Raw genomic sequence first — 20,551 nt, forward strand, 5'->3', positions numbered from 1 at the left:
AGTTGTATTCACCAGAAAACGCCACATCCCTGATGTCGATCTCGTTATTGGAGAAGATACAATTGCTGTAGCCAACAAAGTGAAATTTTTAGGCGTTATTTTAGATTCACGATTATCGGGAACCCATCACATGAATTATGTGGCTCAGAAGTGCGAGAGGGGTGTCAACGTCCTTAGATCTCTGTCGGGCGTATGGTGGGGGTCTCATCCCTACTCACAGAAACTCTTGTACAATGCTATTGTTCGAAGTCATTTCGATTATGCTTCCTTTGTACTGGACCCCTGTAACAAGGCTGCATTGGAAAAACTCGACAAAATACAGTACAAGTGTCTTCGTATTATATCGGGTGCGATGAGATCTTCTCCCACCAATGCCCTGCAGGTGGAGTGTGTTGATCCCCCTCTTTCACTCCGGAGGCAGTATTTGTGTGATCGTTTCTTCTTCAAAATTTGGCAATCCGACTCTCACCCCTTATTGGCCAAGCTTGATACCCTTAGGCGGTTATGTAACTCCCAAGAAAACCATGGTCTTTCTTTCCTCCTTAAAACATTCATTTTTTGCACTAACCTCCCTCATCCCACTGTGAAATTTAAAACTAACCCCCTTTTCGAAGTCCCCTATGACACCCTAGTTTTTCAACCCAACATAGCCCTGGATTTGGGCATCAGAAAGGACTCCCCTGGGGCTGATAGAGCCCTAAATGAGAAACTCAATACTGAGTGGCCGGACTGGCTCCCCATCTACACCGATGCCTCTAAATTATCTGAAGATGGCAACGTGGGTTTGGCTGTATGGCTGCCCGGATACAGGGTTGTGTTGAGTTTCAAGTGTCCTCCTGAAACCTCGGTCTTCACGGGCGAGGCAACAGCTATCTTGGAAGCTCTTCTCTACACTGAGTCCCACAAATTAAATAAAACTATCATTTTATCAGATTCGGCCAGCTGTTTACAAGCTATCATCGCTTATCCATTTAAATCTAAATCAAAATTTCCAGTAATTCTCAAAATTAGAGAAACTCTTCATCGCTGTGTGACTCAGGGTATTGAGGTAGCCATTGCCTGGATTCCCGGACACAGTGGCATCATTGGTAATGAGTGTGCAGATTCCTTCGCTAAGGAAGCCGTTAGTTTGGGCCTGGATACTCATTACCAAAACTTCGCTCATGACCTTGCCTCGCTCGCAGGTCCGAGGCTAGATAGATCCTGGAAAGTGTCCTGGGACACTTCCAGGAATCTCAAAGGTAAGTTTTACTCCAACATTCAACCCCATATCCCCAAAAGGCCATGGTTTTTTAGAGCAAGATTCCTTGATAAACCTGCTACCTCCACTATTTGCAGGCTCCGTCTGGGTCATGCGTGCACCCCTGTGCACCTGGCTAGGATTCGGGTGCGTGATAGTTCTGTATGTGACTGCGGTACCAGCGAAGGATCTGTTGATCATCTTTTCTTTGAGTGTCCCAATCTTCAAACCTCCCTCCACGATTTCCTCCCCCCATCCATTCCTAAACCTGTAAATATTAATTATCTACTAACACTTGTACATACTCCAGTTGCTAACATTCTGTACAGATTTCTCAAGACTAATAATATTAAACTGTAAATTTGTATATTGTCATTATATATACTAAAACTATACTAACCCCTATTTGTGATGTCCTGTATATATAATGTGTTTGTCTGTTTGTTCCAGGTATTAACCCTGTAAATATATCTAAATTACCGTAAATACAGCTATAATATACATGTGTGTTCCTTATTACAATTGAATTTGGCGGAATTTGCTGTGTCAGTCACACACGGCATAGTGCCACAACCAAAGATTGATTGATTGACGTTATGGTTAGGGTGACCATTCATTCGTACTTTTGAATCACTTTCCATTAATTAGGACCTGTTTCATTCAACTTTTTGTTTTATTTTATACCTAAGTATCATTAGGTATTATTGTGACTGTTATCTTATAAGGCTGGTAAAGAGTTATGAGCTGTTGATTTTTTTGGTGATAGATATGAGTATTATAAGATAATTTATCAAGCTTAAAACCGGCGGAAGCACTTAGGTTGAGATATTTTTTTTGAAATCTTATGATTTTCATCAACTACACTTTACTAGACTATGTAAACGGAACACCTACAGAGTAAACACGTTTTAGGTACATAGTTGCGTTTAATGTTAACCTGTTTTGACAATCTATACAAATTTTAAGTTCACCCCATTTGTTTACTCAATTGTCATATCACCAAAATACATTCGTACCTACATTGCAATCGAATTATTCGAATAATAGGTGACTTTGAGACCATCGACACCTATTCGCGACATGATAGATTAGAAGTGATGTCTCATGAATTACCTAAAATGATGGTCACCAAAAATAGAAAGAGATGGAGGGCTTCGTGCTGACTATCTCTGTCGGCTCGTTTTTTTGGTGCAGTGCGCATTCCTGTTGTATTATTACTTCCATGCATATTTCCAAAATTCCAAACTGCGTGTGCATTCAGAAGTCTCCATCTCAACACACAGTGCCAGTAAACCGGCCAGTAGTCGAGCCAGCGCTGCGGCTAGTGTATGCGTTCAGAAATGTCTATAAACCTCTCGGTAAACTGGTCAGCTATGCGCTGCAAGCCGTGTGCGCATTTCCGAACTGCGTGTGCGTTCAGAAGCGTCCACACCACACACACAGTGGCAGTAAACCAGTGCCAGTAGCTGCACCAGCTTGGCGGCTGTTCAGAAGTATGTCCGGAACAGGCCGACGGTGGCGCGCACCCACAGCGGCACAGCGCGCGCCAGCAGCGAGGCGCCGCACGACGCCGCCGGCGTGTGGAGGGAAGTGCATTCGGAGTGGAGGCGGCGCTGGAAACAACATGTTATAGTAGTTAGATATAGTACAATATGCCCGATATACATGAGGCTAGTGTTTAGTAAGCTAGAAGGTACTTCTACTTAGTAGAAAATGAAGATAATTTTGTCTATACATATACTTATGAGGCCATTGCTAGCTTCCTTACACTAGCTCCCTTACACTAGCTTGCTATACTAGCTTGATAAACCTCGTGTCTTGTATTCCTGGCAATAGTGTACCTACTTATTAAATAATGTACTCCAACTGCTTTTGAGCCATAAAGATTTCAATTCGGATTTTCATGTTTCCAAAATTTTATGTCGAAATTCGGGTAGGAAAACTTTTTACCCAGTAGCAGTACCATTAAAATCTAGTACCCACACACCTGTAGATCCGGGTCCACAGTGAGTACAGCGGCCTGCGCCTCCAGGTCCCGCCGGACGGAGCGCTCCCCGAGGTTGGCCGAGCCCACCACCGTCGCGCACGGCAGCCCCGCGCCCGGCGCGTAGTACCTGCGAGAAGAGGGGTTTGAATGTAACATGTGGAAGATAGCTTTTGAGAATATTACACAACGTTTCTCCAAAGGAAGATACCTACTATTTTGTAACATATACACAACACAAATTAGTCAGAAAACATAACACAAGCTGTGTGTGCTGTGGCTGTTATAGGGATGTAAATTTTTACGACTAATGATTACCTCTTATCATCAGAATGGGTCCCTATTGGTGATATAAACGAGTTTCCTAGTAAAGAGCACGAACTGCCAAGCTTAGCATGGGACGCCCTCCGGTCGGCTGGACGACGACATTCGACAGGTAGTGGCCGAGGAAAAAAATATGTGGCACTTCTTGTGCTCTCACAAGAATTTCCAGCAATTAGATAAATTAAAGCCTATTTCCAGCAATGAACGAATACGGGCCGATGCTTCAGCATTGGTAATTTATTTCACACATCTGAGCATCGGGCACATGTCTGATTTGATGTACTTACTATCATATGCCTAAAAATAAAGATAATATTGTTAAATGCATACCACAGTCCTTTCGCGTGGAAGGTCCACCCCTCCCGCTCATACTCCATCATCTGTATCCGCCCAGCCTGCCCCGTCTCCAGCACTCTCTGCCAGAATCTGCAATAAACAATACATTTTACAGCATGTTAACTGTACAGGCTCGTTGTAGGTATGAACTTTCGTTTATGTACAAGTTAAGGATAAGATGATTGGTTCAAAAATTCTGATATTTTATTAATTTGAAGGATGAGCTGAGTTTGAGCGATTGAGCACAGTTTGAGTGAAAACAAGATGAATAATAACTATAACTATTGCTTTTAGAATATACAACTTACTGTTTAGCTATGAGTGAGTACGCGTGCGGTATGCCGCCAGCCGGGAATGATGCTCCGAGGAAGCCATTTGCCTGGAATGAAGTGTTTTTTTTTAAATACATAATATAATTTTTTAGGTAGAAAACATATAATATTATGTATACTTTTAATCGTATTGCTGTCTTAAGAAAATATTTTTTGGACACAATTAAGGCCTGACAGAAGAGTTGCAGCCTATACAGACCTCTTTTGTCCTTTTTGTGCGTTATATGATACAATTTATAAGAGATCTATTATATTACAAAAGTACCTGGGGGATAGTTACTTATCCTTTAATGTTCAATACAATAAATTCTAAAGTACTTACATTAGGATGTGCCATCAACAGACTGATCATAGCCTTGCTTCGCTGTAGCAGCGTCTGTGTGTAGTCCTCGGTCAGGTTGAAGTACCCGGTGGCCAGTTTGAGCTGTGAGCCCTCGGGGGCCGATGACAGCATGGCCTGGGTTGCCTCTTCATCTTGAGTGATGCCGTATTCACCCATTTGTAAGAGTGGAAACACCCATGTGTCTGCTGCATCTGAAAACAGTTTTGTAGATATTAATAATAAATAAAATCTATCTATTGATCTTGGCTATACTTGGCTACCTGAATAAAAACTGAATTAATCATCATCGTCATAAAATGGCCTATGTTATAAATTTTCCTGTTTCAAATTAAAATAAATAAAAGATGCGCCACAGATAGCTTATGTAGAGTAAAATATGATAACTTAATGTATGGAGTATCTAACTATGTATTACCATTTATTGGTTTAGCCTCTTGCTGCCTCATCCACTTGTCTGTGAATGCCGATACTTTATCCCGCACTCCCGCTACCACCGCCTCCTTGCTAGGCAGCCCGTGGTCAGTAACAGCATCGCCCACACACTTCTTGCTATAACTGCCCATAACATCTGAAATTTCATAAAAATTTCATCTTTAATATAACAATCAAGCCTCTGCATATTTGCTGTAAAATTTCAAATAAAGATGTTTTTGACTTCTAGCAATGAAAATGTGTAGGTTTGCTGAAAGAAAATTCGATTAGCTTACATTTATAGAGTTAAATAATAAAATGAATGCTAATAGCATTCTGTACCTCATTCTAGACACAAAATTCATTTTTAACTGCTGAGCAGGGGCTCTGATTCAGATGGTAAGAAGTGAAATAACTTATTTTGATTTCTTTTCATACTTGTCTCTACAAACCAAAAAAAATAAAAATATGCTAAACTTACTGCAGTCCTACCTATTAATTCACTGTAAAAGTCAGCAAGATCAGGATCATGAATTTCAATATAGCGATCCTGTCTCTGATGGAAGTAGTCGGAGGAGCAGTTGGCTCCACTCAGCAGTACCGAGTCATCCGCTATGTACAGCTTCATGTGCTGAAGACCCACAATCTCATTGTACCTTGACGGCAGGGCATTCGACCACGAGCCGTGCAAACGAGGAGTCTGGTATAAACTAATATTGCTACGCTCTGGCACATCATTTACAAAGCTCTGTAAAAGGGTCTTGGAGTTGACTTCCCCTCTCGTACCTCTCTGATAGTCTAAAAGAACACTAAACTTTAAATTCTTCTTCATCACAACATTATCTTTGGTGATATCGAGTAACCTCCGCTCCAGTTCGCCAGTGCCGATGTATAAGCTCGCGACGGATATCCTGGAGTCTGCATTCTTGAATCGCTCGCAGAGAGTGTCGTAAAAAGTTCTAGGATCGGTTATTACATTGATTTTAGTGGCTTTTACAGGAAAACACGGGGCTAATTTGTAGAGCCAACTAAAATGCTGTAACTCTGCCGCTTTTATCCTTAACTTCATGTTGCTATTAATTAACATTACTGACTTTGGTTAGAGATTTGTTTTCGATGCTTTATGCCGTGCATAGAGTACTCTCATATTTTTCCTGTTAAATTATTTGTAGTTTTTAATTTTAAACGTATTTAAGCATTTGTATTGTAAAACACAAAACCAACAAAACCACCAAACACAATGTGCAATTCATCTGTCAAACTGCAAAATGTCAACTGTTTCTTCTGTCAAAAACATATGACTGTCAGCAGAAAAAAGTTATATAGAGATGTGAATCGATGCTATACGAAGACTTCGATATCGATACTTTTGTTTTATCTTCGTTTCACAGACAAGAACTGCGAGATGGGCGGTGTGAGGAGTGAATGATAGGCAGATTGAATGAATGAATAGAGACTATTTGAGAGTGAAAGAAAATATAAATAGGGTTCGAAGTATCGGCGTCCGGTATCGATACCGAGTACTCATGTGGTATCGAGACGAGGGTATCGATACCGAAAAAGTATCGGTCCAAAAGTATCGATACTACTCAGTATCGAGTAATTGCGAAATAGTTCATTTTTGTTCCTTCACCAGCATAAAAATCTACTTTTACATTGCATTTAAAAAGAAGTTTTGGTGATAATAGCAAATAAATACAAAAAAAAAGCAAGATTCTGAGGTTTTAACGGGTTGGTTTTGTTTTAAGACCTTTTATGAAGGCTTATCATATTATTATGTGACGACAAAGTACTCGATACCAGCGATTTTCGTATCGAGACGAGGGTATCGATACCGGAAAAGTATCGGTCCAAAAGTATCGAGTACTCAGTATCGGGTATCGCAAACGAAAGTATCGATACTTACTCGGTATCGAAAGTATCGTTCGAACCCTAAATATAAATATTGAAAAAAGATGGCGATTGCAAGTTTACGATGAAAATGAAATGGCGTTGAGTAAAAGTTTTTAGCTGTGATGTTTAGTTAAAAGTGCATAAAATGTCCACTCCATCATCAAACCGTAAATATGGAGCTCAGAAAATACGACTTACTAGTAAGTTGAATACAAATTTAAGTTTTATGTGCATGTGAATTCATCACACTTTGCTGTTGAGGACCGCATTCCAAATAATTAACGCGAATTCCTTTCATTTTAGTTCTATGCGCAAGGAACCTGGCACGACGTGACCTATTTCGTAAGTTTCCTTTTACATTTAATATTTTTAAAGTTTGTTCAAGGCCCTGTGATTTTTTATTGTTGTTCAATGCAACTTTACATTGAAAACATTCATGGGAAAGGATTTTGAAAGTTCGTCCCTAATTGTAACAATAAAACTGTCTGCGCCTCAGCAATAAATTGAATATAAATGCCTAAACCCCGAGTATACTGAACAATGATAACTATCAATACCTACTCTTATCTACTTTGTATCTTGAGTATCCTTGACTGACTTCTTCATTGAATAATTTATTACTGTAGACATTTGAGACAGCTTCAATAAAGGTTTCATGTAATTTTTGAATGATATTTAATATTTTTAATCTTGTTTTTATGAATACTCAAACATAATTATAAAGTTAACACTACATTATTTACTATCACTACATCATTACAATACTAAGGTTAAACTAGCTATAACATTTGACCATAGGTCTGCCAGATCCATTTGCCCGAATCTCAGTGGATGGCAGTGGACAAGTGTACTCAACAAGCGCTGTGAAGGGAACCCTTGACCCTAAGTGGAACACACACTATGACTTGTACCTGACTAAAGGTGACGGAATTACAATAAGGTTGGTATTTCACATGTTATTTAATAATCTTACTGGTCTATATGAAAACCTAAAAAAAAGATCCCTGACTATAGTTCTTCTGCTCTTTATCTGTTATTTTACTTGCAAGTACTACTCCCTAGGGATTTACTTACACAAACAAGTTAAAACCTGTATTATTGGGTATTTAAGATATTGAATACCACCCATAGCTCAGTCATTAGTTTATAATTTGTAGTAAAAGCAACATTTTATAGAGGTGATTTTCAGAATTAGCAATATTATTTGCCTTTTAAAATTATTTACAAAAAAATATGATGTATGAATACTATGTAGTTGTTATCACTCTTTGTTTTGTTGCAGTGTATGGAACCAGAGGAAGGTACATAAGAGACAAGGGTCAGGCTTCCTAGGATGTGTTCGCATCCAGCCATCCACTGTTCACAAACTGAAAGACACAGGATGTAAGTTTCATTAGTAAATAAATACTGCATTTGTTTCTGCACTTTCCTCATCATTATGTTTATATAATCTGATCACATTTTACAAGTGAAAGTTTCATGATCTGTCTGATGTAAGATTAAGTGCATGTATGCTGGATTTATTACAGATTTTTGTTTTATGTACTTACACTTACATCATTCAACTGTGCTGTTAATTTTTTTATTTATTACTTTCACCTTGAAACATAATGTCAATCTTGTGGCACATCCATTGCAGCGTAAAGTAATGCTCTTTGTTCAAATCAAGGTACTTTGCATAGTTGTTTAAGACCTCGATGAACAGGAAAATATTGCAAAATATCCCTAGAGGGATGTTCTTAGACATGTTCTCAGCAGCATACATGGTCTCCACCTCACCTCTGATTAGTTTGATACATTACCTATTCCCAAATAATAAAGAGGAAACTTTACAAGTTCCTTCAGTCCTAAACCACCCTATCAAATCATTTTGGCAAATGATTTTGACACAGCTGTGATGATAGGAATACATACACATAAACCTAAACCCCAATAGAATAGTAGCCTTAACTCCACCACTCCCACAGACCAATGCCTGGAGCTCTGCGAGGACGGCTCGGGGGAGACCTGCGGGGTGCGGGGGCAGGTCATCGTGTCGCTGCTCTCCCGGGACGGGGCGCGGGGCGAGCCGGCGGGCGCGGGCGAGGGCTCCCCGCTGGCGGTGGTCGGGCCGGCGGGCGACGTGCGCGCGCCGCGGGAGCCCGCGCAGCCGCTGCCGCCGCATTGGGAGGAGCGGTTCGCGCCTAATGGGAGGTTGGTTGATTTTTTACTGATTAAGTCCCATGACATCTGACCCAATTTAAGAAATCTATTTTGTCTCGCCCAAGGAGTTCATCTAGATCCTAAAAGGTTTAAGTTGTGTTGTCTTATAGCTCGAGCAATATTTCACAGGTAATGGTTGAATGAGGCAGGCCAAGAGTCCTTAAACAAGACCTATATTCAGTGGTGGATTATTGACACTGTTTTACAATTTTAACATAATCTTGGAGGAGAGTGATGCTGCCATGCCATACAGTAATACATGTCAAATCATGTTGTACTAGAAAGTTATTCATAAAAACTAAATAACTATGCTCAACATTATATCCAAGACGTAGTAGACTGACAATTTACAATTTTAGTTTAAAATTGTAGCTGTGTGAGGCGGTAGATCATTGTAGGCACATTACATTATGTCTACCTCAATCATAGAATAATACAATACAATTTTACATAATTAGAGTAATTCATCTAAACAAAGAGGAAACTTACAATATGTAACCTATTCATACTGCACTTAAAACTAACTACTTACCATAAATAATTATATCAACATTATAATTTGCATAATGCTGTTTTTTTTCACTGGGTTATGAATTTAAATAGGCTTCACTTTAGACTGAACTTCCGACAGCTGATGTTGAGCCTTTGTTTGTGTTTCGTATGAAATAAATAAAGACATATTATGTTTTGTAGAAGTAATCTAGAGTATTCTCTTGAACATAACTAAATGCATACCTATACATATGAATAAATGGCTATCAAAGGTCATGAAGGGGTATACACTCCGACTTGTTAAAAAGGGTACTGTATCCCACTTAGCATATAATTTTCAGGATAAATTGAATAGATGTGTCTGACCGTGCCATTGTAATTCTTGACTATGGTTATGTTGATGGAGTTATGTTAATTTATTTAACCAAATCTTATGACGCTTTCACGCGCAATACGTCGTTGGGAGGGAATATCGATGTACATGATGTTGCGCGAGCCTCCCTAACCTACCCCACCTTCCAGGCCATACTTCGTGAACCACCTGCTCCGGCGCACCCAATGGGAGCGTCCGTCCGCGCCGGGCGGCCCCGCCAGCCCGCCGCCCCCGCGCGCCTCGCCCTCCCCGCCCGCGCCCGCCCTCGCCCCCGCGCCCGCCCCGGCCTCGCCTGTGGAGGCGGAGGGCGATGCGCATGCTACTAGCATCTCTATGAGGTGAGTTTTGGTGGAAACTTCGTGTTAGGTTCTCTAGGGATGTATGATGATGATGATATGAGGGCCGAGCCTTAAGGTGTGTGAAGGATAATATTGCTTGATAAGGTTTTGGAGTGTGCTATTAGCAAAACTTTATCTTGATGCAAATGTAACGATTGCATGACAGCCCTCCGAAACTACAAATATCGTCAGTGAAGATAAAACATTTCAATTGATGGTCAGGCTTTCCCTGAAAGCAGAAAATTTTCGATTTCAGAAGTGCAATGTCTACAACTTAGACGACTGAATGGTGAAGTGGTTAGTGACCCTGACTGCTATGCTGTAGGTCCCGGGTTCTATTCCCGGCTGGGCAGATATTTGTTTAAATACAGATATTTGTACTCGGTTCTTGTGTGTTGATATTTATATTTAGTATGTATCTATCTATGTATTTGTGTAGATATATCAGCTGTCCGACACCCATAACACAGGTTCTGCCTAGCTTGGGGTCGGATGGCCGTGTGTGAGATGTCCCCACATATTTATTTATTTATTTAACTGCAACATTTTATAGAAATTTCTGAAGCCATAATTTATACCAGCAAATATCCACTTCAACAAGTAAAATAACTATCAAAGGACGGCACTTATCTTTAGTTATTGTTTTTCATTTTCCGTCACGTGTAACTAAAACAGTTTTTACAGCCGCGATACGACGGCAGCTATAAAAACTTATATTACACGCGCCTCCGATTTTTATGTGACGAATATTAAGTGTTACATATGCATCGTCTCGTGTATTAATTAAAGCACTATGATCACAAGCTAAACAGTCTTTTAGTGGTGTGAATGCGTCGTTATTGTTGCGTCACACTGATATTTGGGTCTTACAATGTGAGCCAGTCGATTGTTGCATAAGAGTAGTGTGTGGTACATCTCAGCTTTGTCTACTGTTTGTTTAATATTCATCGTTGTATGCGTCATATGCATCTTGTTTCGGAGAAGCCCGCTTACGCACTGCGTTTGGTGTGCCATTGTCAGTTGAATGAAATTATGGTTAATGGTTAACATAATATAAACACTCAAGGCTTTTATTACTGCACCCGCTTCAGCCAGTGTTGTGTCAGTCCTTATGTGATAGGGGTAGGCATATTGCCATGTTTTCCGTACAACCAAACCTCGAGAAAAAATGTTTGCGTTTACACAAATATCTGCACTGGCTGGCTCGGTCTAAATTATGGTATGTTTCTGAATATTCTGTGTTCGGTAGGTTGACTGGTAGAAAATACTCTAAGCTTATACACTTATTTAAAAATATCAAACTATTACAAATACATCGATGTCATAAGACAGGTGGCCGTAACGTTAGTAGGTGGTTGAGGAAGGCCGAAGAATAAATGTATTGATACTTGTTGTCTATCACCTGCATTTGTCGAGTGCGATCTGATAATGTGAAAGTGCTCAATGAAAGACAAAACTATTTGTATGCTGCAATGTCAGTGATACTCGTGATTTCATCTGAAGATTCCAGTGAGGAATGTTTCAATATACTGCATTCATTCCACAGCGTATAGTTCGTTTAGTATTTAATTGTGTTATTGAGAACAGGAAACTGACGTGATGTCGTTATTGTTATGTTGAAACGGGCTGATAAAATAAATGTTTTGCCTAAAGTTTGACCTACATTCAGAGATGCATATCTAACTAAAGCCGCTCTATAAAACTGCCTTATCTTGTGTAAACCTTGCGGTGATATCTATAGATAGTAACACTATACTTGTGTGATTGTGATGACTGCATTTTGACAGCAAATCAACTCTTGAATGTAATCAATATCTGATTACGAAATTAGTTTAATAATGTAGACGCCACTAAACAGTATTGTTGTGTAAACAAATTTACTATCAGTCTGTTTGACTTCCTTTTGTAATCTATTTAGTAAATAAATATTGTGTCTGTATTAAATTAGTTAATAGCTGTTTCCCTCTTAGTGATTAAATGTTTTGAGGAATAAACTATTGGAATGGAATAAATTTAGAATAGGACGAGTAGTTTTCGAGTTTATTCTATAGATACTTTACAATTAAATACAATTTGTCATCTTTATAGCATCGTTATATGAGTACATAGATGACTAAATTCAATGGATGTGGCAACTGAAGCCCGTGCGCAAGACGCATTGTTCCCCAAATTGTAACATGAAGGCAATCAAGTGTCTGTAATTAGCTTCAATGAATTCGGCGCACGCGCACTGTTGTTGTGACGAAAACATTTACATAGAAATTGCGTGGCCCACACTGTTGTAGCTCGTTTAATAAATATTACAGCTAGTTGACGTAAATTATTACCTGTTATAGCTAAAACAACAGTTTTGTCCGCTTATGAAATTCTATTTTTTAAATAGTTTCTTGTTCATAAGCTACGCATTTGTAGGTACATATTGAAATGTAGTATTTTTTTCATCACAATAAAAAGTATGGAATTTAAATTTGTACGTGCATAAATCATAAGAGTGAATAAATTTAACTACAAAATCTGTGCATGATACATGTCCAATCCATATAAATGAATAACGACTTTCGATTGCGATTGTCTATTACCTTTTACTTTCTATTATTCGAGTTGTCCAGTCATCGTTATAAACACGATAACACTTCTGTACCTCTGTCATCAAAGTATAAATCTATAAACTCTAAATTACTTTATCGGTATATAGGTAGGTAAATAATAAGCTTTATACAATTTTATAAATTACTACAATGAAGCTTACCACATATACGGAATCTTATATGACGTCGCGCTATTGTGCTACCACTGCCGTACTCATACGGTAGTGCTGTTTATTATAGTGAGCTTAAGGCCAGAAGCCATACTAAACTTAAACTGAACTTCAAGGTCTGTCAATAGGTGGAAGACACTTGGGTGGATAAGTTATATTGTTTTTTCTGAAAACCGTAGAGATTTATTTAAAACATACCAATAAGATGGTCCAGACACTAGATATTTACAACATTTAGAAGATACCTAAATTTACTTTTATTTTATTGGAGCGGTGGTAGCTCAGTCGGGTAAGCGCCCGCTTCTCACGCAAGAGATGCGGGTTCGAATCCCGGCGCTGACATGTACCAATTAATTCTTTTAACTTAAGTACAATGTATACCTTCGCTCTTACGGTGAAGGAAAACATCGTGAGGAAACCTGCATATCTAGATTTAGCACATCTAGATATGTGAACCCACCAACCCGCAATGGACCAGCGTGGTGGGAAATGGTCCAAGCTTAGGAAGGCAGTTTAGACCTTGGGGATATGCATAAAGGTTCCACTCGCAAGATCCAGGTGCAGGTACTTACACCCCCACAGAGAATAGATTAGAATAGAATACCTAAATTTACTAGTGAAAATTATGACTCAAGTATAAACATCTTGAAAATAGCTTATACTACAGGCCTACCTTCCAAGAGCCGCTTCAAGTTTGCCCACCTTTACTCCGAAGGTACTTATAAATTATTATTATACTAACGTATTTTCTATTCCCAGGCCGGAACCCCAGCCTCAGACTGCGGTTCGGCGCGCCCCGCCCGCCCCAGCGCCCGCCCCCGCCACGCTTGTCACTGCTACCGACCTGCCTCCTGGATACGGTAATAAGGACTACAGCCTCACTTTATACATACAGCACGTAAATAGTCCACTGTAAGGCACACATGCATGCCTCCTCAAAGCCTGGAGGGTTATTGCCATAATAGATTGATTGAAAATGTCACACAACACAAACATATAACACATACATACCTAAGATCCGAGGAGAAATATGTATTAAAACATCGAACCCGAGACCCTCGGAACACCAGTCAGAATCACTAAACGCTGGTGAATCCGGTGGTCATCTCATCATCAGCCAATAATCTACAAATTCTGCACACAAGTTCTCCCAAGGAGAATCAAAAATTCTGTCCTTGATCTTCGAACTTTATAGTTTCCACACGGATTAATTACTGCCCCATTCTTCACACACAACGAAATCCTCCAACCATCCACCCTCTCTAACCACAACCCTCCCCCAACAGAAATGCGCACCACAGCGCAAGGCCAAGTCTACTTCTACAACGTGGCTCTGGGCTCATCGACCTGGCACGACCCCCGGGTGCCGCAGCACCTCCGCCACTGCGCCGCCGCCGCCGGCCCCCTGCCCCCCGGCTGGGAGATGAGACAGGCGCCGTCGGGGAGACACTACTTTGTGGACCACAATAATAGGACTACGCAGTTTACTGATCCGCGGTTGGCTCTAGAACGCGCTAATGTGAGTATTAATTAACATAAGTATCTTTTTGTAATAGTGTCAAAACTAGCTTAAAGGAGACTAAAGGCAGAGCTATATAGGTGTAGCAACAACATAACACATGTATGTAGGCTGGGAGATGCGACTGGCGCCGTCAGTCAACTACCCAGTTCACGGACCCAAGATTGGCTCTAGAACGCGCTAATGTAAGTATAAATAGTCTTTTTCTTGTAATAATGCCAAAGCTAGCTTAAAGAAGACTTATCTATATGGGTGTAGCAATCACATAACACAATACATGTAATTATAAGTCGCCGCCCGGCTGGGAGATGCGACAGGCGCCGTCGGGGAGACACTACTTTGTGGACCACAATAATAGGACTACGCAGTTTACTGATCCACGGCTGGCTTTGGAGCGGGCTAATGTAAGTATTAACACAGGGCTCGTTGTGTAATAGAGCAGAAGCTTTCTTACTTATGTAATTTTTGGTAGAACAGTGTGCTGTGCGTGCTGTGCATAGTGCAGTGTGAGTATTTAATAGTATCTTTGGGTAAATCAAAATATGATTAGTAAGTATCTTGGATAACCCAGGTACCAACAATAAGGAGTGCCTTTCCACCAGAGATGTCCTACATTGTTATGGATGCGTCTGAAATGATGAAATCCAACAATATTTTTTTTTGGTCCTCATAGCATAACACGGCAGCAATGAATGTCTTTCACATTATTTATATGTACGCAAAATCAAACAGTCATCCCCAACTGACCCACACCTCCATTCCAGATCACCCCCGAAGCGCCATCCCCGTCCACCCCGCCGCCCGCGCCCGCCGACGCCCCCTCAGACTCCGAGGCTCTACCCAAGTACAAGCGCGACCTCGCGGCCAAAGCACGGGCACTGAGGGCCGAGCTACAAGCCTTGCAGCCGCAGACTGGGCACTGCAGGATAGAGGTATGACGTCACTGCAGAATAGAGGTGTGACGCAAGAGGATGAAAGAAAGTATGTGATAATAGCTGAAGTAACATGAGAGGCCACGAAAGGTGGATGTCAAGTGCATTCTAGGCATACTAGTGAAAATCTGACTGACTAATCCTTTCTCCTGAAAAGCCGTAGACGCGCACTAGTGTTGAGTCAACGATACGATACTAAGATCAAATGGGAGTTGTCAGGAGTATTCACGTCAATAGTATACCAGACGTCATAAATAATTATTTATTTATTTAAAAAAAAAATATAGACAGTACGGCCAAAAGATTTCAAAGCATAGCTACATAAAACGCAAACTATCGTTTTATATTACATTTGTTACAACTTACAACCTTACCTAAACCGTTATTTTAAAACTTCCCCATTTTCCAGGTGTCAAGAAACGAGGTCCTCGAAGAGTCGTACCGCCTCGTCATGAAGCTCCGTGGCAAGGAGCTCCGCAAACGCTTACTGGTCAAGTTCCGCGGAGAAGAAGGCCTAGACTATGGGGGGGTGGCGCGAGAGTGGCTCCATCTGTTGGGACGAGAGTTGTTTAATCCGCACTATGGACTGTTCCAGTACGCTAATTCAGGGGAGGATCGATACGCGTTGCAGATTAATGCGGATTCTGGGGTGAGTGGATAAGGGATGTGCGTTTTTTATATAGTCACAGGTGCAGTCGATTGCTGTGACCGAAGATTTAAGACAGTTCTAGAAGAAAAAACTAAACTGCGCGGACGAAGCGCCACCTTGCGTTTCACGTCGTTACTGCAACAGCGTAATACAAATCCGCATTCAGTTCATTTCACTGCCTGAAAAAAAACTAACGAGCTAACCGTTTTTGAGCTAACCGTTTTTTGTTGAAACAATAATGCTAAAATGCCATAAGACCAACATTTTTCACTGAAAACCAACGTCTAAACGCAAACCTTTCTCATTTCAGGTGAACCCAGAGCACTTATCCTACTTCCACTTTGCGGGCCGCATCCTCGGCGTAGCTTTATTCCACGGGCACCAACTGGACGCCGCCTTCACCGCGCCCTTCTACAAGCAACTGCTGGGCCGGCCCATCACCCTGCGAGACATCCGCCTCGTGGACCCCGAGCTGCACCGCTCGCTCACTTGGATGCAGTGAGTGTTGTTGTTATATGTACTAGCACTTGGATGCAGTGAGTGTTGTTGTTATATGTACTAGCACCATCACCCTGCGAGACATCCACTCACTTGGATGCAGTGAGTGTTGTTGTTATATGTACTAGCACTTGGATGCAGTGAGTGTTGTTGTTATATGTACTAGCACTTGGATGCAGTGAGTGTTGTTGTTATATGTACTAGCACCATCATACCGAGCTGCACCGCTCGCTCACTTGGATGCAGTGAGTGTTGTTGTTATATGTACTAGCACTTGGATGCAGTGAGTGTTGTTGTTATATGTACTAGCACCATCATACCGAGCTGCAACGCTCGCTCACTTGGATGCAGTGAGTGTTGTTGTTATATGTACTAGCACTTGGATGCAGTGAGTGTTGTTGTTATATGTACTAGAATAACACAGCAGCATAATCGTCTACTGATAGTAGGCAGACCATGAAAAACTAAGCGTGGGAAGCCCAATGGTCTCTCTGATAGTGGGAGGATGAGGAAGGTCAAGGAGAGGATGTCCTTGGAAAAGGCTATATAAGTGCTTCATATTATCCAGATTGTAATTATTTGATGATGATAAATTTTCTAGTATAATATAGGCTTTCACCTTTTATTAGTAGGCTTGTTGTTGCAGTCCTATGGCACCCCAGAGGTGCAGAGGGTCTCCACTAACGTCCGCCACTTCCGCCTATCTTCGGCTGTACTTTTGGCCTCACTCCAGCTTAGTCCAGCGGCTCGAAGCTCGTTTTCGACGCTTCGGCGCCATGTTTGAACAGGGCGTCCCCGGGAGCGCTTGCCATTTGGTGGCCTCCAGTCAAAGCTATAGTTGCGGCATTCGTAGCTCCTCTCCGTACAGTGTGCCCAATCCATCTCCACTTTCGCTTCGCAATTTCCTTGCCGATGGGAGATTGTCGGCACAGCTTCCACAGATTTATTTATTTATTTTTTTTTTATTTATTATTTTTCATGGAGAATCAACAGCATGTTCTTATTTATAATAACTTAAAATAGCTATTTAATATAATATTAGACAGGCCATTAACAGATTCCCACATATAGAAACAAACTTAAAGTATACAGATAAAAAACTACGCTAGTTACAAACTAACAGCGGCAAGCGCCACTACGCCTAGTTAGAATTAAGTGCCTACTGACTTATTATTATTGGCAACATAATATTAGAAGGAAATAATAAAACAGAAAGCTACAATATTTGTGGCATTTGAATATTAAATACCAAATGCAAGTGTGCCCCCAGATAATTGAATTAAAAATAAATGAAAATATTTTATAAAGTTATTCACTTAACTAACTACCTAAATACTTATATTAGTAGTGTACTATTTTAGTTCAACCGACTCATCAATGAAAAAGTTTTTAATTTTAGAGAGACTACTGCAGAATAGGTCAATTTCCGATTCGGTGAAAATTCTGTTGTACGTGTTGCATGCCCTTACCAAGAAACTATTTTGCCGGTAGTTACAGTTAGCGGAGGGTACATGTAACAGTGGCCTTTTACGAGTCAAGTGATAAGGAACCCTTAGTGCTATCTTGGATAATATTTCCGGACTATCAATGATTCCCCTCAGATCTTCGTTACGTATTGTCTTCGGCCAGAAAACGCGTAGGATCGACCTGAGGGACTTATTGACGAACACTTGCAGTTTGTTCGTCAGCCCTTTCGTCACTCTCCACGTAGTAGGCTTACTTACAGAAATTCTTGTGGTTTACACTAGTATTATCAGACAAATCAATAAACATAACAATTATCTTCTAATTTCCAGGGAGAACAGCATAGCGGGCGTGATCGACACGACATTCTCGGTGGAATGCTCGTCGTTCGGCGCGGTCCGCAGCGTGGAGCTGCGCGCGGGCGGCGCCTCCGAGCCAGTCACCGACGCCAACAAGCGCGAGTATGTCCGTCTGTACGTGGCGCATCGCTTCACGCGCGGCGCCGAGCGGCAGTGGCTGGCGCTGCAGCGGGGGCTGAGTGACGTGGTGCCGCCCGCGCTGCTGCGCCCCCTAGCGGCTAGAGACCTGCAGCCGCTGCTCGCCGGCCGCGCCGACCTCGACCCCGCCGACTGGCGCAAGCACACGCGCCTCAAGCATGTGGCTCCAGACGCGCCCATCGTCGCCTGGTTCTGGGAGATTGTTGAAGAGTTTGATCCGGAAATGCGCGCGCGCTTGCTCCAATTCGTTACTGGATCCCGACGTGTTCCGCTAGCCGGCTTCCGCGCCCTACAAGGCTCCACTGGTGCGGCAGCTCCGAGACTCTTCACGCTCCATCTGGTCGCAGATGCTAACCCCGACTCACTGCCGAAGGCCCACACGTGCTTCAACCGCCTGGACCTGCCGCCCTACACGTGCAAGCAGAAGCTGCTCGACAAGCTCACACAGGCGGTTCTCGAGACCGCCGGGTTCGCCGTCGAGTGAACACAGCGGCCACGTGTTGATAAGTAACGCTAAGCCTCTGTTATTCCAGTTACGGACACATTTTTGGGTACTGAATCCGATTTGAAACGATGTACTTGAGTACAAGACTGAAGGACAATTCGCAATGTGACATGACAAAAATATTGGTAGACATATTTTGGCCAAACGATTGGATACTAGGGGAGGTTTTACGGTTTGTATTTCGGTGTTGATTGTGTTGGAAACTTATTAGCCCGTGTGTTACAGTACTCAAAAATATTATTTATTACTTTAACTAAAACTGTATAACTTAAGCTTTGCTTACTACATAGATTTAAATCGTAGCTTATTTACAATTCGTATCTACCCATTCAGGGGTAGTAGCTTGAGCACATTTTGGATATATTTTATTATTTTCTATTAATCAACATTCAAAATTACCCTTTTAATAAAACTATTAACAGCACATAGTAATGCTCAACTGTTATTTACATTTACATATCGTTACGTTAAGATAATTACAGTCATTCACGTTTTTTTCTGTCCAGTGAATTTATATCATAGGGGGCTTCCAGGTTTCTAATAAACAAAATAAAGATAAGTCAGTCTGTATTGTAACGGCAGCAAACTAATAAACATCATTGCTTTGCAATTATTCATATGGAATATTTTTGTATATTATATTTGTATATACTTATATGAATCCAATGTTCAGTACAAAAACAGCAATATTATATTTACTAGGATTAATATTAGATTGAATTGTGTTCATCAATATGCAACATTTATTTGCAATTGATTAATTTCTTGGTGCCTTATACAGCAGCAATGTTAAATGATTTCAATTACTTTCAACCCTTATCAATTATTATTTGAATCTTTCAAATTATAGATAGTACGGTCATATAAAACCAATTGTATAGAAATGAAAATTACCTGATGATGGAATACAAACAAGGATAAGTGCCTTACATACCTGTTTGGATAAAATGTAATTATTTTTAAGCTTGTAATGACTGTTAGTGATATGAAATTATTATATTATAGTAGTAATTGACTTACTGTATTTAAAATGATATTATAATTATAATATTTTTGCACATTTGTGCGGGTTTTATTTTCTAACCACACACAAGAAAACTTCTAGTACAAAAAATACCCTCGTATTAAAATTACAAGCTAGATAGCTTCTCGCTAGAGAAGTTTAGTTATGTTCCTTGCAAGTTAGCGATTTCATGAAATCGGCCGGTCGCTAAGCACGTAAATACCTACTCCATATGCGATATTTCCTGAAACCATTGTTGATGCCATAGAAGTAGAAAAATTCTACTTCCATGGTTGATGCTAAGAGCTCCATTCACACACAGCAACCTTCAGTATAGATTCAAGCATGGAAGTAATAAGTATGTAAGTAGGTACTTATTATTACCATGGAATTAAGTTTCAAGTAGGTAATCATCAAACTGTCTGAATCCACTGCTGCTGCTGGCTAGCCTCTTTATG

At 40.8% G+C, this 20,551-nt stretch overlaps 2 protein-coding genes and 1 long non-coding RNA gene across 3 annotated transcripts; 2 read left to right on the forward strand and 1 right to left on the reverse strand.

Annotated features, from left to right (window-relative positions):
- The first annotated feature begins 1,131 nt into the window (after positions 1 to 1,131).
- LOC125489785 lies at positions 1,132 to 1,743 on the forward strand. Its single transcript, XR_007267240.1, has 2 exons — positions 1,132 to 1,241; positions 1,691 to 1,743. It is a non-coding gene; the product is annotated as an uncharacterized LOC125489785 (long non-coding RNA).
- Positions 1,744 to 2,701: 958 nt separating this feature from the next.
- Positions 2,702 to 6,190, reverse strand: LOC105386647 (CDP-diacylglycerol--glycerol-3-phosphate 3-phosphatidyltransferase, mitochondrial). The gene is made up of 7 exons (XM_048626786.1): positions 5,463 to 6,190; positions 4,975 to 5,127; positions 4,539 to 4,750; positions 4,193 to 4,263; positions 3,879 to 3,974; positions 3,228 to 3,354; positions 2,702 to 2,853 (listed from the first exon to the last, which is right to left on the reverse strand). Exons 1-7 carry the CDS (start codon positions 6,055 to 6,057, stop codon positions 2,728 to 2,730), a joined length of 1,380 nt encoding a protein of 459 aa, XP_048482743.1. The 5' UTR covers positions 6,058 to 6,190; the 3' UTR covers positions 2,702 to 2,727.
- Positions 6,191 to 6,910: 720 nt separating this feature from the next.
- On the forward strand, positions 6,911 to 20,152 carry LOC105386622 (E3 ubiquitin-protein ligase SMURF2). The gene is made up of 12 exons (XM_038108955.2): positions 6,911 to 7,063; positions 7,167 to 7,205; positions 7,662 to 7,803; positions 8,146 to 8,246; positions 8,831 to 9,056; positions 10,080 to 10,268; positions 13,786 to 13,886; positions 14,313 to 14,545; positions 15,310 to 15,477; positions 15,887 to 16,126; positions 16,437 to 16,624; positions 18,421 to 20,152. The coding sequence occupies exons 1-12, from the start codon at positions 7,009 to 7,011 to the stop codon at positions 19,067 to 19,069; spliced, it is 2,331 nt and encodes a 776-aa protein (XP_037964883.2). The 5' UTR covers positions 6,911 to 7,008; the 3' UTR covers positions 19,070 to 20,152.
- The last annotated feature ends 399 nt before the right edge of the window (positions 20,153 to 20,551 follow it).

This window comes from Plutella xylostella, chromosome 17 (genome assembly GCF_932276165.1).
Source record: "Plutella xylostella chromosome 17, ilPluXylo3.1, whole genome shotgun sequence".
Lineage (NCBI taxonomy): Eukaryota > Metazoa > Arthropoda > Insecta > Lepidoptera > Plutellidae > Plutella > Plutella xylostella.

Coding starts and splice junctions, on each gene's coding strand:
- LOC105386647 (XM_048626786.1), bottom strand. CDS start 6,057: ATGTTAATTAATAGCAACATGAAGTTAAGGATAAAAGCGGCAGAGTTA. Junction 5,128..5,462: donor CTTTTACAGTGAATTAATAG/GTAGGACTGCAG, acceptor ATGAAATTTCAG/ATGTTATGGGCAGTTATAGC. Junction 3,975..4,192: donor TACTCACTCATAGCTAAACA/GTAAGTTGTATA, acceptor TGTTTATTGCAG/ATTCTGGCAGAGAGTGCTGG.
- LOC105386622 (XM_038108955.2), top strand. CDS start 7,009: ATGTCCACTCCATCATCAAACCGTAAATATGGAGCTCAGAAAATACGA. Junction 7,206..7,661: donor GGCACGACGTGACCTATTTC/GTAAGTTTCCTT, acceptor ATTTGACCATAG/GTCTGCCAGATCCATTTGCC. Junction 13,887..14,312: donor CGACCTGCCTCCTGGATACG/GTAATAAGGACT, acceptor CTCCCCCAACAG/AAATGCGCACCACAGCGCAA.